We start from the raw sequence: 17,809 nt of genomic DNA, 5'->3' as shown, positions 1-17,809 counted from the left end.
CGTACACTACGGCGGGGCTTCCTGGCGACTTGGACCAAGATCTTTCCAGACTACTTCAACTCAAAGACTTTGCTCTTGAGTAACTTCGCTGACTTCAACTCAAAGACTCTGGTCTTGAGTTACTTCACTGATGATTGCTGGGGAGTCCTTTTGCTTTCCCCTGACTTGTCCTACCCAACCAGCGACACCCACCTGGGTATTGAAATTGAGCGCATAATAGACTTTATCCTTTTTAGTAAATTTACTGACACCTGCTGCTGAGTCTTTGACTTGCACATCAGTGACTCCTGTAATTCCAACCACAGGATTAGATCCTTGTAGATCACATTTGCAAAGGAGCCCCTGAGGCCCGCATTCAGCATCATTTGGGCTCTTAAAACTGAACACCATTTACTGCATGTTTTCACCACTGCTTGGGTACTTTATACTGAACACCATTAACTGTGTGTATCACCCGGAACCATTTAGCATAATTATCACTTGTTTAGATCAATTGGAATACAATGTTGAATACTCCATTTAATGCTTTCAGGTTGTCATCCGCCACCCCCTTGTCCTGAAGAAGACCCACTATGACCTTTACATAGCAGATTATCTGGGTTGAAACGTGGACGTATACATATGGTTCAGTTATTCTCAAATCTCTTGGCTCAAATTAGCAAGCAAAAGTGATGCCCATGAGAAACATTGTTCTCCCTCATCCTGACCACCTTGTCGTTATTTTTCTTGGTAAACTGTACATATTCTCACGTTGTATATATGATATCCACTGCACCACCATCACTGAGCACTCTAAATCACTTTATTACTTGTCACCTGTAAATGTATTCACTTGACAGCCTCTTCAATTTTTGTATACACCTTGGAAAGCCTCAAATCATATAAAATAAAAATGTTGCAAACATCCACTAGTCTGTGTTTGTGTTTCAACTACATGTAACATACATGTTTTTTTTCTAAAAGTAATTTTTAACTCTTTCTGTGATTCTGTACAATGTTTAATTTGTTTACATTTTTGATTCACTGCTCTGATGTAAAGTGATTATTGCCTCCGACAGATCACTGTAGCTTCAGAAAACATTATGACGTAATTGACTTAATTGAAAGTGGAGAAAAACATTAGGCTTTTAATTTTCATAAAAATATTGTTTTTTACTAAATGTCTTCCATTACAAAAATGACTGTCCCAGGATGCTTGTTTCCGGTCCAGGGAGGACCTTGCCTGGCAATTCAGGCAGGACTGTTCCAGTAAGGCACTGAGTCAAGATTGATTTGCATACGGCTGGGTCCAAACTGGGGTGGCAAAGTGAGCTAAAGAATGATGATGGATTCAACCCATTTCTGTGACTAGGGGTGAGTGTTTGAAAACTTTCAGCACTCTATCCATCATCTCCTTGTGTTTGCTTTGTTCGCCCTAGGTTTTCATGGTATGCCCAGACTTGGGTCCCTTGCTCACTGTGCCACTGGATTCAAGCTGCAAAAACAACAAGTGATGGACTGAATGTGGATCAATGTCACACACTCCCCCAGTCAAAAGATCTGGGCCCAAATCCATCGTTTTTTTGCACTCCACACCACCCTGGGTTAGACAATGGCGATATGCAAATCAGCTCTGACCCTGTTGCCCCATGGGAACAGTCCAGTCCGAACTACAAAAGCCATGTCCTTCCCAGAACGGAATCAAGCATCCGAGGACCGGACCGGTTTCGAGGTAACACCTCTCTTCAGCCCGGCTAGCTTGACTCCAAGTGGTGTGGAGTGCCTGGGACCCACGTCTGGGCATCCCCAGCGCACTTAGGGCGGCAATTGCAAAAACAACAAGTGATGGACTGAATGTGGATCAATGTCACACACTCCCCCAGTCAAAAGATCTGGGCCCAAATCCATCGTTTTTTTGCACTCCACACCACCCTGGGTTAGACAATGGCGATATGCAAATCAGCTCTGACCCTGTTGCCCCATGGGAACAGTCCAGTCCGAACTACAAAAGCCATGTCCTTCCCAGAACGGAATCAAGCATCCGAGGACCGGACCGGTTTCGAGGTAACACCTCTCTTCAGCCCGGCTAGCTTGACTCCAAGTGGTGTGGAGTGCCTGGGACCCACGTCTGGGCATCCCCAGCGCACTTAGGGCGGCAATTGCAACAAGTGATGGACTGAATGTGGATCAATGTCACACACTCCCCCAGTCAAAAGATCTGGGCCCAAATCCATCGGCCCAAATCCATGGGACTGGACTGTTCCCATGGGGCAACAGGGTCAGAGCTGATTTGCATATCGCCATTGTCTAACCCAGGGTGGTGTGGAGTGCAAAAAAACGATGGATTTGGGCCCAGATCTTTTGACTGGGGGAGTGTGTGACATTGATCCACATTCAGTCCATCACTTGTTGTTTTTGCAACTGGATTCAAGCTAGCCTGGCTGTAGAGTGGTGTTGCCCCAAAACCAGTCCCAGGATGCTTGTATCCGGTCCAGGGAGGACCTGGCTTGCCAGTTTGGGCTGAACTGTTCCATTAAGGCACAGGGTCAAGACCGCTAGGTGGCGATCGCGTGTGCGGCACCAGAGAGCAGAGCAGAAGCTGCACCGGAGAGCTGAAGCTGCGCCCAAAGCGTGCGGCGTGCGGTGTATAGCGTGCCGGCCCCTAGGACTGGGGGAGCCCTGCCCGCCTGCCGACCGACCACAGCCGGAGCCGCTGGAGCAGAGCAGAGCACCTGAGGGAGCTAGAGAGACGGTGAACGGAGCGGAGCTGAGTCTCGCCGGAGTGGAGCTGAGGCTCTGCGGAGCGGAGGTGATCCCCCTCAGCCTCCCTACCTCACCTCACCTCGTCTCCCCCCAGAAGAGCGGCAGCATAGAGTGGCATGAGAGCTGCTAGACTCGTAGGAGGTGAGTGCTGGAGCAGGAGGTGAGAGCTGCCGCAGCGGGTGCCGCAGCAACGGCCAGGCAGAGTCCGGAGGCTTGAAGGCCGTCGCACTCCTGCCTGCATTGTATCCACCTCAGCCCCCCACCTCAGTCTACCCTGCGGACCGCCTCACGAGGCATCAAGGGGCCAAGCGCAGCCAAGCGGCCACCCCCATGCGCAAGGCGCAAAGAAGGCGCAAAAGAATTGAAGGAGTCAATGAACACGGCGCACGAGAGACCAGTCTCGGCTGCCAAGCAGTAACATTAGCAGCCACCCCTACCTCCACGCCCACACGCCGCTTCATCTGTTCTTCCATCGTGGCAAGGCAAGGCAAGGCCATACCTCAGCGAAAGCGAAGCCCCGGAGTAAACTGTTGACCAGCGGCAAGGCAAATACCAGGTGGTCACTTGGTCATGGGGGCCAAAAGAAAGGGCCGCCAGGCGACATCCCCGGAAAAAATCCCCACGACTCATTCACCGACCAGTGAGACAACCCGATTGACAAGGAGTAAATCACTAACTGCCACCCCAAATGAAGGGGCCTCAAGAGGCAGACCAAAGAGGGACGATTACAAACTTTTTCAAGAAAAGGGATCCCCCAAATAGCAACCACGGCTGCAGCGAGACTACTACCTCTGGCACCCAAGACCCGGTTCAAGACTTCAGCACACTCAGCCACAGTGGACGATTGTCCAACTTTAATTGCACTCCTAAAGTTGTGATGCCTCTCTGTGAGGAACCCAGGGCCGCCCAGGAACAGGCCAGTGCACAGGCCGGTATAGCCCATGGTCAACCACACCCAAGGCTAACAGCAGGACAAATTTGGGCAAGTTCTCCCCCCCCCCAGTCCACAGATGAGACACAGGACATTACGACCGACAAGATCATAGCCACAGTCCCAACTGAAAGTGGTCCTACCGCAACTACAATAGTGCAAATCCACCAGTTAAAAGCCTCTGGACCATCTTCTCAGAATTCGGGTTCAAGCATCACTCAGCACGATCATGAACACGAGCTTAAAAATCTTAATTTAACGTTACTCCAACCAGATTCCCCTGCTTCAGTGCTGCCAGCCGCCGGGGAGCTCCCAGGCTCCTTTCTTTATAATCTTGAACAAAAGATCGAAAGAACCCTCAATCTAACCCCCATTCCACCATGGCCCAAAGAATCTCCTTGGGCCGACAAAACGAAAGCTGAGAATCTAGCTCGCAATAGCAGTACAGACACGAGTACAGACAACCCATCCCAGCTGGAGACAAACAGTGACTCCTGTGGCAATCCACAAGATGGAACTACAGATAGACCTCCTACAGGCAATAGCGGGGCGATTAGCAGATATAAGCTTCAAGGTGGAGGCCCTGGCTAACAGGATCTCCCAGCACGAGCTCTCCAACTGGGGGGCCTGCTCTTGCCGCTGCTCAGACCTCATCGAGAAGTGGGCTTCTCTGCCTGAGGTACTAGCTGAAATAATGGAAATAGCGAAAGGGAGAATTGCGGCACCAACGTCGAACGACAAAGAAGAGTGGGCAAAGTACAACAGACACACCCCGAAGGCGACACAGACTCCATGGGCCCCAACGGGTAAGAATGACACAGCTGGCAGCGGCAAAAGTGTAGAGCACACGGCCATAAAGTCGGTCAGCAGCTCACCAGAATCCTTACCCGCCCAAAGCCCATACAACAGGGACAGTGAAGACACCGGAACAGCTAGGCCGGAAGATTAGGCAGGTATACCAGACACGCAGAATCCCCCACTGTCAAGGAGAGCAAAAAAGAAGCTAAAAAAGCAACTGAAAAATATAAGCTAAAAGTGAGACAACCACAGCTATTGAAGCTCAAGTACCCACCTTCGAAGGAGGGGACAAAAGCAAAAGCAACTCAGCTGTATCCAATATTTACTGATAAAAACTGGGGCAAAAGGACTCTCCAGGTCTCCCCACCAAAGGGAGAGCAACACAAACAAACCACACCATCAAGTCCCCCCAGCTCAAAGTATGAAAAGTCACCAGCAATGCAAACCACCCCCACGGTAAATCAGCCGATGGCTGGAACAAGCCTACCAGCGCCAACATGGCCCTTGCAGCCAACTCCGTCAATATCCATGCCACAAGGAGCGATTCTGCATCAACCTCAAACAAGCCCCCAGCTCTCAAGTAGGATCAACGACGACCAAAACAAGAGGCCGCAAGGAGGCCCGGCCTCAACCCTCCTAGGTAGTCACAGGTCAGCGCCCACTCCAGTAGAACCAGCCACAAAAAAGGGAGGTGGGGCCCAAAATTGGAATGCACTCGCAGCCTTCTATGAGGTGGTTCTCACTCCAAGATTTTCAAGCACAGGACGCCATGACATTCTGAACCGGAGCAACCTCCTACGTCTTTTCAAACATCTGGACACCCTGGAAAAGACACAATCAGGGGATATAGAATGGGTGAAATTCGTGAGTTTGAAAGGGGACACACATGGAGACTCCACCATGGTGGGTTTGAAGATTAAAGAAATACAGCAAGCCATCAAGCAAAACTCAGCCCTACTTGCGGAGTGGGGCATTGAAGTTCAGATATTATCACCCCCAAAATATCCACTTGTTCTGGTCCCAGACAGCGGGAGAAAGGCCACCCGATCTGTCCTAAAAGGGACAACCAGTTTGGGTCCCCCAAACAGAAGCCAGACGGGCCATAGGGCACCCACAGAAATCAGAATCCTATGCGAAAATGACCAACGAGTCATACACAACATCTCTCCCACCCCTGAGCAAAAGGGACTATGAAGCAGGAGGACACAGCACTCCTAGCCACAACAAAAGTCTGCCCCCCGCGGGGACGTCAGGCTCGGGACCACTGCGAAGTCTCATCTAACAGTAATCCCCTGGAATATAGCAGGGATTAGCAAAATCCGCAACAATGAAAACCTGAAGCAGTTCCTGGAATGTGGAGACCTAATTTGTCTCCAAGAAACCTGGGCCTTGACCCACACCCCTCTGGCCGGGTATTACGAATTCCAAGTACCGGCAATGAAACGAAACATCTTCGGTCGTCCAGCAGGCGGACTATCAATTTTCATAAAACATGAGTGTGCCCTTGAAGCTACTTCAATCAACGCAAACATGCTTGGTCTACAAGCGCTACAGATAAGGGGTCCGAGTCTAACCAAACATCCAATCCATCTGCTAGTACTAAACTGCAACATTAACCCCGTACAGACTCTAATGAAAGACCATCTGGAGGCACTGGCATCAAATATGGAGGACTTGCTAAACAAATAAAAATGTTAGACGATTTGGAAACCCTTCCCCGAGGATAGGAAAGGGCGGCTCTCCTGCGCGACCTTTTTCTCAGCTACAAACTGACATCAACTCATGCACAGAAAACATCTCGCTCGAGTGCCTGGCAACCTCAGCCCACTTTTCGGAACGTGTCCAAAATCGATTACATCTGGATAAGTGGAGTACTGGCAGATAGAATGACTGATTTTGAAAGTTTGAACCGGCAGGATAGCGACCATAGGCCATTAAGAGCTTCATTCCAGCTGGTCATACCGGCCGCTACCCTACCCACCCATTGGGGAGTCAAGTGAGGAGGAGACACAAACCGTCTTGCGGAGAATCAAGTGGACAGACAAGACAGAGGGGAAACTTCAATCATGGCTGTGTCAGACACAGCAAGGGAGTTTGCTTGCATTTGATCCTCCCAAAATAGGATGGGTGCAAATCATTGCGGATTTACAAAACAAACTCGGAAATCCCAAACCACAAAACTCAATGATAAAAGCGCCTCTCAAGAACCGGAACACCTGCCCTCAGGAAATACGGGAACTTAAACGACTCCTGCGCAAGGCTCGCGCAACAAAGAAAAGAGGGGGCAGCCAAACAGTAGGGCCTTCAACATCTGAACTGAGGGCCTCCCTAAGGAAGAAGCTAGGGGAATTTAAAAAACAGACATGGAAAGCAAATGGCTAAAAGTTTTCTTCCTTCTCAAACAAAAGAACCTGGCACGACTCTGGAGATTCATCAATCAGCTGAGCAACCAAGGGCCAACGAGAGAAAACGGGGTAGCTGAAAAAGATTGGATCCAACACGTGAAACAGCTTTACGAAACAGCCCCCAGTCATGAACCTTCGACAACGGACAAGGCGGAGCTAACTGAGGATGTCCAACAGTCCTGCCTCGAGCCAGAAGCAGCCATTTCAAGCCCAGGCAACAACACAAGGGGTAGTAGCTCCCCGGCCGACGTTGATGTTACTACACCAACCTGGACAAACACCAGACAGGTCATCAATACCATCAAGCGGATGAGGAATGACGGTGCGCCGGGGCCCAATGGGATTCCAGCGCCGGTCTTTAAACAGGCATCAGAGTTCTGGGCATCACTCTTAACTCAGCTTTTTAACCACACCTACCTGACCGCTACAATCCCCGACTCTTGGAGGGGCTCTATACTGTTTCCCATCTTTAAAAAAGGTGACCGCTCAGAGCCGTCGAACTACAGGCTCATCGCCCTGCTCGACTTGGAGGCCAAGGCATATGCACACCTATTACTCAGCGACCTAGAAAAATGGGCTGAAGAGGAAAATATAATACCAACGTATCAGACTGGCTTTAGGGCCAAGGCATCTACAATGGACAACGTCCTGGCGCTAGCACATCTTTCAGCCAAGGCAACCTTGAAGAACCATCCCCCACTATTCTGCTGCCTTGTGGATTACAGCACAGCATTTGACAAAGTGGACAGAAAACGCCTATGGTGGAAATTAGAAAAATGGGGGATAACATCGCCAATAGCCTGACAGTCAACCAAGGGAAAACTAAGGTCATCATTTTCGGATCCTACCATCAGAAACGGCAAGCACAGTGGCAGCTGGGAAATGCTCAAATACCCTCTGTGGCCTCTTACAACTACCTGGGGGTCTGGTTCTCGGAACGGGCGAAAGCAAATGTCCATCTTAATCAGCTGACTTCGAAAGCCAACAATGTAACACATTTGCTAGGACAACTAAGCCAGAACCTGATCAGCCCTTCCGCTAGCCCAATTCTGATAGCCTTAAGAGCAAAGCTTCTTCCTGCAATCTCCTATGGACATCTGGCATTCCCTGGGAAGCTGGACGCACTTCTCAACTCTGCTCAAGTTAAGGCTTACAAGTCGGTGTTACATATACCTAGGTCTGCAAGAAGAACCAGGCTGAGACTGTAGCTTGGCCTAGCAAGGCCTGATGTGATCGGCCAGGGGGACCTTATCAAGTTGTACCTAAGGATATTAAAGGCCCCGGATAACTCTCTAAAACACCACTTGAGATACATCTTTGAAGACCCAGCATCGACATGGCACACTAGGCTGGGAATTGCAACTAAAGCGCTTAAGATAGTGGAAGAAAATCTTGTGCGGCAGGATATCACGCTGAACGTTTGGAAGAGAGCCATCAACAAACAAGTGAACGAATTCTCCTTTGAACTTGATTATAAATCCCTTCGCCGTAGCCCTAATCTGGAACCCTTAAACCACACACGGTGGGCAAAGCACAATCATATTTAAGCGAGGCCATCACAACACAGGCCCGAAGCAAAAGTCTATCCATGAGGCTGATCACGCTCTGGATAGCGGACTTCAACCCCGCTTGGGCCCTAAGAGGGGACTCCATATCCTGCAGGCTATGCACGTACAAAAGGGAATCCTGGCTGCACCTTCTCTGTTGCTGTCCCCATTTCAAGAACGAACGCTGGCGACTGCTGCGCCCGATCTGCCTCAATCGGAGCATAACAACAAGCTCTGAAGCATCAGCCCTGTGTTTGTCAACCACCAATACTATGTTTCTAGCGAGATCAGCGAAATTTGTTCACCAAATTAGTTTAGCACTAAAAACCCATAATGAGAGTATTTCATCACTCAGGAGGCTCACCTCAAAAGCAACTGATCAGAGTTGAAGGGCACTCGTCACGCAGTTTCACTGACAGTGCCACTTGCACGCCCCCATACGGAAGAAAGTTTGGACTTGTCCCAACGCATACAATGGCTGGGAAAGGCCAATCAATGGGACTAAGACTGTGGGAGCTGTATCCTTCTTTCTCATTCTGTTTTTTATACCATCTTTTTAATTAGCACAGGCGTACACCTTTTTTTTTTTTTAAATAAGCAAAGAAGTTTTTTTTTTTAGAATTACTGTTCTCTGTATTTTCTCTTTTTACTGTAAAGATTTTAATTAATTGTACAGTTAATAAAACCTTGAAACCTTGAAACAGGGTCAAGACTGATTTGAAGATAGCTGGGTCCAAACTGGAGTGGTGAAGTGAGCTAAAGAACGATGATGGATTCAACCCAGATCTGTGACTGGGGGTGAGGGTCTGAAAAGTTTCAACACTCTGTCCATCATCCCCTTGTGTTTGCTACATCTCACTCATGGACAGAGACTGGGCTCTATAAATATGTCACTAACATAAGGGAGCCATACGGCTAGGAGGGATGGAAGAAATTCTAAACATTCTCTGGAGATGGCATTATATGCAACAATATAACACACATATTTGATTCTAGGTGATCTGATGCTTGTTTGTGGGAGTGTGAGGAGACGTGCTCATTGCCACACACATTGTGGGGTTGTCCTAAAATCCACAGCTTTGAAGCATAGTCCTTGACAAGGTATTTAAAATAAAAGATATTATGGTTGCATCCCAAGCAATGATTATTTTACTGAGATGGATATCAGAGTACAAGTGGGGTTCGTCAAAGGGTAGCTGGAAACTGGGTCATGCTATTCTTGCATGCAAATAGACACTGCTTGGCAGGTGGAAAAAGACAGACCCCCACCACCCCACCCCCGTAGAGCTGTGTTGGTAGCACTGACTCTCGCAAAAGGTTGGCATGAAGAAAGTAGCACATTTATTTGCAGAAACAGGGCAGGAATTTTCAAACAAATGGGCTGCAATGCAGATTTTTTTCACAGAAGATTACATATAGCTCACTTTTCTGAGGAGTCTGAGGTACAGCAGAATTTGTCTCCATGCCAAGATCGACTCCTGCTTCTGTGGGAACTTTAGCTCCTCCTCGGGGTTCACTGGAGGGGTCAAATAGCAGTAGCATCAAGTCACAGGTCTACCAAAAACAGGATGACTTATTTGCTTGATTTGCAAACAAGGTCCACAGTGAAGGCCACCATTTGGAGATCAGGTCAACTTTGGCTGTACTCCCAACAGCAGTCAGTAACTTCTGGGTGCTCTTCACACTAAGAACAGAGTTGGCTTCTCCCCCTGGACAGTCTTTCCAGGCTCTTTCCTTCCTTCCTTGAGCAGGCAGGCAGACTCCTAGGTGGAAGGGAGACATTCAGCTTCTCAACCACAAAGTGAACACTCATGCCCCTTCACCCCTGGGAGACTGGCTGTAATAGAGACATTAACCCTGGTGACACAGGTGTCATTGGAGTAGTCTCTAGAGCACTCCCTTCCTTGGTTATGAGGAACTTGGAACAGGAAAAAAGTGAGGTAGTTTGGGTCTCACGTTAATACACATTTTCGAGATAGAGAATATGAATCCTCTGCCTAGGGTTTCTGAACCAATGTGAGGGGCTTTAATTTTCAGATGTTATTTACATGCTGTTCCTCAGACTAAGCTTTGTGCAAGGTGATGTCTCTGACAGCAGGTAGCAATGGGGCTGGCTCCGAGCAGGACTATCCAACACATAAGCACAATGAGATGTATTATCTCTGCAGTTGGCTGTCATCAGACTTTCTGGCACAGTAGTCAGTGATAAGAGGGCAGGTCCTGCCTAGAAACCTTCTCTCATTGAACCACAGAAATTGCAGTCCTACCCCTCATACCTACCAAATGGAAGTGCTGAGGAAGCCTTTGCTAACAAGATCCTAGTTTAATTTTTAAAGGTATCCCTGTCCCAATACTCCTCCTTTCATTGTCTGGATCATCACACTTTATCCACAGGAATGCAGGCACTACACTTCCACTGTCTGGGAAAAGCTGTCCTCATCCTCCATCGTGCGCCATGCAACAGCACAGCAGGCAACATGGACCCCACTGGTCCCAATACTCAAACTCCTATAAAGATAGAGTTAAACTACCAACCATATGCTACACATTCATTACAAATGCATGCACTTGACATACACCCTAAATGACAGTGCAAAGATCCAGCTTTTGCATACCAGTGCAACTATACACAATAGCAGCCAGTAAATGTGCCAATTCTTGACACAGAGAAAAGGGTTTGGTCACACTAAAGATTCACAAAACATGGGACACTGTACAACCACATTATGTGTTGCAGAAAGCAGTGGACACGAGCAGGAGTCCTATGCTTGCTATGAAGGTACACTTGGTGTTCTCTGCCATGCCACAAAAGAGGTTCTGGATCTCACATTACCTGGGACACGCCTATGCCTCTGGGTACATGCTAAGCTAGCATTACAGAAAACGCTATAATAAAAGTAAGGATACCAGTTTCACAAGCAGTTGGGCATTCAGGGTAGCGTTATGTGCTCATTTACCAAGCAGGAGACATTCCTGTCCATACAACATGTTGTTCTACTGACTATGTGATGTGGCAATTCTTGGGTAGGGAGACTGTATGTAAGTCATTTTCTTGTTGTTTTCTGAAATTATAATGAAAAAACTGAAACCCTAAACTGAGGATTTTCTTAGCTTAAGCACGGAAGAATTGGAAGGCTATAGTATTGGCAAAAAGACAATTATAAAACTCTTTTCACCCTCAATTCAGAATACTCAATGTTGTTGTTTACCTGCAGTTGTTATCTAGTTTCTGCCTTTGTTCTATTGTTCCTCTGAGGGTGTTAACTGTCTCATACTTTTATCTTTCTTGAAGGTTGTTCCTTACTGATTGCTCCTTCATGCATGACTGCTCCTGGTCTTTTTCTTTTTCTCTCTGGATTGATTTGTCTTATGTCATAGGACAGTAAAGAGACTTTAGCTAGATAGCTTGTACATTTTAGTTGATACCTGTTATTGAATGTACTTCATTGATGTCAGTGATGATGATTTTCTTGATTATTGCTGCAGGAATGATGCAATAAAGAAAAGGTACATAGTATGCTCACCTTATTGACTTTAATCAATTCTTAGATTTCCTCTGTGCTAATGCTATAATATTTCCTATTTGCACCTATGCACAAATTGACTCACGCTTAAACTTCTTCCAGTATATAGCTGAATTCTGTGAGAGCTCACATTGAATGGTTGTGGCTATTTCATACTCTGGTTACTGGCAAGGTACATGAACACCCGCAAACATGGGAATTTGTGAATATTTACAAACTGCTGGCAGTACTTTTTCTCCTGAAATTTACTTTACGCCAGCATCTCCACCCAGCTCCCCAGAAGACACTAGACCATACAGAACGCTGCAGCCAGACTCATCCTGGAACTCCCCAAATAAACCCACATCACCCCCCACCTGAGAGACCTCTTGTATCTCCCCATCCTGAAGAGATGCCAGTTCAAGATCCTCATGCACGCCTACAAAGCCATCTACGACCTAGGAACTACCAACATCAACCATCGACTGAACTTCCACCAACCCACTAGACACCTGCGCTCCTCTTCACTCACCCTCGCACACACCCCCAGGATCAGTCGCAGCGGTGGCTGCTCCTTCTCCACATTGTCGCCAAAACCTAGAAATGCCTTCCCCTCCAGCTCTGTACAGCCTCCTCACCGGCAGCTTTCAAAAAGAGACTCAAGACCCGGCTCTTCGATGGACACACAGCACCTAGATGCAGCTAGGAGTGACAATATTGCACTTTACTAATGCTGTTTGATTGATTGACTCCTATCAAGTTCAATGGTAAGCACACATCCAGATTGGGAATGGAGAGGGAATAACCAAAATACTGCAGTGGTTGAGAGAAAGTGGTTTCTACATAGAAAAAATCATTCTCCCAGGTGAAGTAAAAGAAATGTTTCCATAGAACAGCACTGATACGTTGTGTTCTCAAACAATGAAATATGCGCATGTATACATTAGTGTGTGCAAGATACAGACACATGTGTGGGTACTACTGCAGTGTTGTAAAAGATTCCACTAAGGAGTTCTTCTAGAATTCTTTGACAAGTTCTGGACATAACACAATGTTATGTAAAACTCAGCCAGAAGTCTGTGGGGTCAAATTACAAAAGATCATTCTTTGACTATGTGTTTGCTAAGAGTGAATTATTCTTGAAATGAATTGATTTCCAGGCATTATTCACAAAGTATTTCTTTTGAGTAGTATTGATGTACTCCACATTTAGTGGGGAGATACTCTCGAATTAACAGGAGTAAGGCATGCTTATTCACAAACCTGCTTCACAAAACTTTTTTTCAGCGCAAAAGTATCTTACTCCAACAAATCGACTGGATGTCCGCCAAAATCTACACATATAGGATCCAATCACAAATGTCTTTGCAGACCAAGATTTAACTGAGCTACACAAATGCCCTGAACTCAGCATAATGCCACGTTTTGAATGTAAAATATAAGAATTTGCAGGTGAGAAAAAAACTACACACATCTTTTATTACAGATTTAATATTGTTATGAGAATGCTTTGTTAGAGAAAATGTGTTCCTCGTTGTGAGTTGTGTTCCCTCCAGATGCTCTGAGTAGGTTAAAGGGTAGAGTATCTTCACTCTGCGCCACTGCTGCAATACATTCAAAGGGAGAGTAAATGTAAATGTAAATGTACAGGAATTTATATAGCGCAAATCACCGAGCGGTTTCTAAGCGCTTGCTTAGGGAACCCGTCCTGGTATTCCCCTGTGAGATAACCCCGGCAGGGTATCCGCAAGGTGAAAGCCAGGCATCCCGCCGCGAGGGGCCGTTGTGGAGAATAAGCAAGCTATTGCCCAGAGTCGCAGAGTGTGAACCTGTGAATCGAGTAGGCACCGGAGCGAGAATTGTCGAGCCCATGGACATTTTAGGACTCAAGACACCACCGAGCCGGGAATTGAACCCTGGTCCCGGGCTGACCTCTGCTTCCAGGTCTGCCTCCTCTAACCAGTGAGCCACACTTCTGTAGTAGTGGTACTTCTCTGGAGCAAGCAAGTAAGTACTCTAAATAGCTGCACTTCCCTATTTCCATTGAGAGGACTGAGTTAATGACGAAGATTTACTCCCATTAAGAGCAAATGTAAATGCATCCAGGGTGAGAATGAGGATGACCATTGTCATAATTGTTGGGGGCTATGGATAGGGCGTACTCCAAAGGTAAAAAGAATGTTCCCGTGGAGAAAAAAAATAAAGCTAGCAAGTACAATTCCACTAGGACGCCACCCATAAAAGTGATAAAATATAAGTGTTACATTTATGCATATAAAAATAAATAGCTTGAATTACTATAGAATTCCAGAACTACTAGAAAATTATACCTGTCAGTGCTTCCAAGGCGTATTCTATTAATTGTCTGCAAATTGCAAAAATGTCTGAAATATAATTTGGATAAGACTATGGGGGTTAGTTCCCCTTTTTTATTAGGACTGGATATGGCGCAAGAGTGAAATGTCCATGTTGAAATTCAGCCTCAGAATTTAGGTGGAAAATTACAAACTTGGGAACCTGTGGGTATTAATAAATATATCCACACTCTGGATATGCTCTAAGAATTACACGTATTATTGGTTGGAGTAAGTCCACTAAAATCCAAAGGGAACTCGTTGCAAACTAAAAAAAAATGTTTCCTATATAGAAAAGACATTTTAAAAAATAATCTTATGTAAATGTACACCTGCTGAATTTGCAGATGTGTTTATGCATAGGGGTGTTATTGGAAAGCTGAGACTCGTGCAGCTTCCCAGTAGGACTAGTTTTTTGTGAATTACAATTTTTTAAAATGTATATTTGCTCCAAGAAGAGAAGTAAATCTACCCGATTAAATTTTCATTGTTTTGGGAATCTGGCCCACTGAATACTACCTGCAAGTTTGTAGCATTAAAGTTAACCTTGTCCTCAAATGCCTCTAACCCCCCCGCCCCCTAAGCAGCTCTCCGACTGCTATAATTGTTTACGTGTCAGAAAAAGCATTTAAAGGTGCAAATTCGAATTTTAAATGACTGACATGAATTTTCACACTCAGATTGGAATTCGCGAACATAACCACCCAAGTCACTAAAGAAAATGGAACACAACTGGGACACCTTTGCACACATACTTGGAGCGCTATCTTGCAATTACTTATGCGAATTATACAACCCTGATTTTGGGGTGGTCTCTACGAGCAGGCAGGTGTCTTAGAACATTACAGAAAGGTGCGGTCCAGGGGAAGGGAACCCCCGGCGAATGAGCTGTTCTCTCACCTATGTAGAAGTTGGTGACCGTCCTCATCTGCCGATGCTTGGAGATCACGTATATCACCAGGGAGTTGCCCACCAGCCCCACCAGCATGATGAGTGCGAAGAAGAGTGGGACGAGCCAGGCGTCCACCAGCAGCGGGGGGCTCTGCGCCGCTGCTGCTGCCGGGGAGGGGGCTCCATCTCTGCAGGAGAGGGGCAGGGGCAACGCAGACCGCCCCCTATCGGACTGATCCACTGACTGCTCCAACCAGCCGCTCGAGGCGTTGAAGTCCGGGCCGCAGGACTCGAGCACGTGAAGATGTGACGATGAATTCCAGGGAGTGGGCAGCACGGTACCCCCTGCCGCATCCATTCTCATCCCCCGGAGCCTAAAGGGTCCGACCAAAGGCTGACGTAGCGCCTCGCCGGTGGGCAAACGCTACGCAGACAACAAGTGGCTCGTGGCGCCCCACATCTTTGTTTCAAGAGCAAACCGTGCCCATCCCTTTAAAGTTTGTACTGCACATTACTTTTCTCAAGAAGCACCTGTTGCTAGTCTGTCTGCTTTACATCCATTGCTGCAGCATGAGAAAAAGAGGGAAATTACCCATCCGTTGGAGACTCTCGAAATGAATTCCAGCTAGTTTTCGAATGGCTACGTTCACAGCTCCGACTCTACCTTAGGTCCACCTCCGGCATTCCCAGAACATCTTGTTTTACAGCAGCCCACGCAGTGCGCACTTCGCTCCAGACACAGCGAGAGATGTCAGCAGCTCTCCCTCCAAGCCCGGCGTGGTCAGCTGCGTTCCCACCTCACTTCTTGCGCACGGACTGAAAGTTGACTTGCTTGAACGCCTCCTTCATTGCTTCTAAATCACGATGTAGAATCGCACAACGCTTGACGCCTTCATGCCCTTAAACATTCACTTTTCATTGGCGCTTTTCTTATATAGCCCGAACCTAGCGCTAACAAAATGGGGGCTCCGAGAGGATGAGGTGCGAAATCTAGGGCGAAGCGTTGGATGTGAGCGCAGAAGAGAAGCAGCCAGGAGCCCCCGACCTGGCCCCTGCAGCCAGCAAGGCTTCCCGCTCAATAGCCTGGCTGAAGTGCATGGCCGTGGGATGAGCTCCTCATGCGTCTCTCTCTCAGGAGATGTGAGAACGTGGTAATTGAGTTATCTTGCCGCTTTCCTCTGCGTTGCACGTCTGGCTGCTCGTAATAGACCACTTTTCAACTTCCAGCCAATCAAAGGGCGGCTTTAATTGGCTACTCTACTCCATCTTTAATGGACATTTTTTCGCAAGTGCAGTGGAGCTTAGAGGGTAGAAGCACAGATCAGAATTGTTAAATATTAACCACCCGGAGTATATTTTTACTTCGCTTTAACGTACATGGTATAGGTTTATTGGACAGACTAGTAACAATGCCTAAATGCAGTACCGTCTTCTCTACCTTACGTTTGTTAGTTATCTCAGATCACAATTCCGCCACTAGGTACTGTGAATTGAATTCACTCATCTTTCCGAAGAGATATGCTCTATTACGACCACACGAAATATGCATTAAGGGAGGCTCACATTAAGTGCTAGGATTTATTTCATTATGCGGCACGAAGGACACATTATGTAGCAAGGAGAGACGAATTGAGTAGCTCTCTATGTGGTTTATTAACAACGGTTCTCGTAGGTTTCGTTCATAAACAGTTAACAACTATCAGCCAGATAAGCTTTATTTCGGCTCACGGCTCAAAGCCATATTAGCAAAATAAAAACAAAGTTCAATTTAATATACTTTATTCAGCTAATATAACGATAAAAGTCGGCAACAATAAAAACATACAGGTAAAAATATGAGCAATACGAATAGTGCGACCATAAGAATAGAACAAAGCACAATAAAATCCACATAAAACTTACAATAGGAGCACTGCCACTCTATATCAAATAGGTCTTAACTCATGACTAGTTTTGGGAAGAATTAAATTCAATTAAAGTGTACATTTCTGTATTCATACAGAGACTCCAAAGCGGCATCAGAAATTGGGAGAATCTAATTTCAACCCCCTCGCCCATTTAAAATTATATTAACAGTTGTTTTAGAGACTCCTGTATTGCGATTAAAAATCTTCCTATTGCACAAACAACATTTAAAAATCTCATATTTATGAACAGACTAAGAGCTTGATCCCTATTAATAATTTTATAAGTAAAAAAAAGAGGTTTTAAAAACTCCTTCTGTACATCTACGAACCACAAACAGTCCAACAAAATATGTGGCCCACTGTATTTTACTTGTAGCCCACATGTAAACAATTCCAGTTCATTTCTCGTTGCAGTTTTTATCTTCCTGTCCGCATTACACGGGTTGAGGCCAACTCAAAATTTCAGTACTACGTTTCTAAACATAGGACTTGGTAGGGTCTCAATGTAAGGGAATATATGATCATTGTTCGCCTTTTACCAGGAACTGGGTGGACGATTTGCTCCCAAGAAAAAAAGAATCTTCTCCTCAAGCCTTTTTAATTATAATAGCGCATAGCTCCTGTTTGGGTATCTGCTGCCCTAACTTCCATTGTTCTGGCTCTGGCGATAGTTTAACGCAAATTGTAGCTACCTAATGTCTAACTTTGGATGCCCAATTCAATTCACTTTC

At 46.4% G+C, this 17,809-nt stretch overlaps 1 protein-coding gene across 1 annotated transcript in view; it reads right to left on the bottom strand.

Annotated features, from left to right (window-relative positions):
• Nucleotides 1-15,529, bottom strand: part of LOC144820205 (G-protein coupled receptor 54-like) — a 773,746-nt gene extending 758,217 nt beyond the window's left edge. Inside the window, exon 1 of the mRNA XM_078677813.1 lies at nt 15,181-15,529. Within this exon, the coding sequence (XP_078533939.1) occupies nt 15,181-15,529 (349 nt within the window). The remainder of the gene's footprint in view (nt 1-15,180) is intronic.
• Between the last annotated feature and the right edge of the window lie 2,280 nt (nt 15,530-17,809).

The sequence above is a fragment of the Lissotriton helveticus genome, chromosome 2_1, assembly GCF_964261635.1.
Source record: "Lissotriton helveticus chromosome 2_1, aLisHel1.1, whole genome shotgun sequence".
In the NCBI taxonomy this organism is placed as follows: Eukaryota; Metazoa; Chordata; class Amphibia; order Caudata; family Salamandridae; genus Lissotriton; species Lissotriton helveticus.
This window is presented reverse-complemented; position numbering and strand designations above follow the sequence as displayed.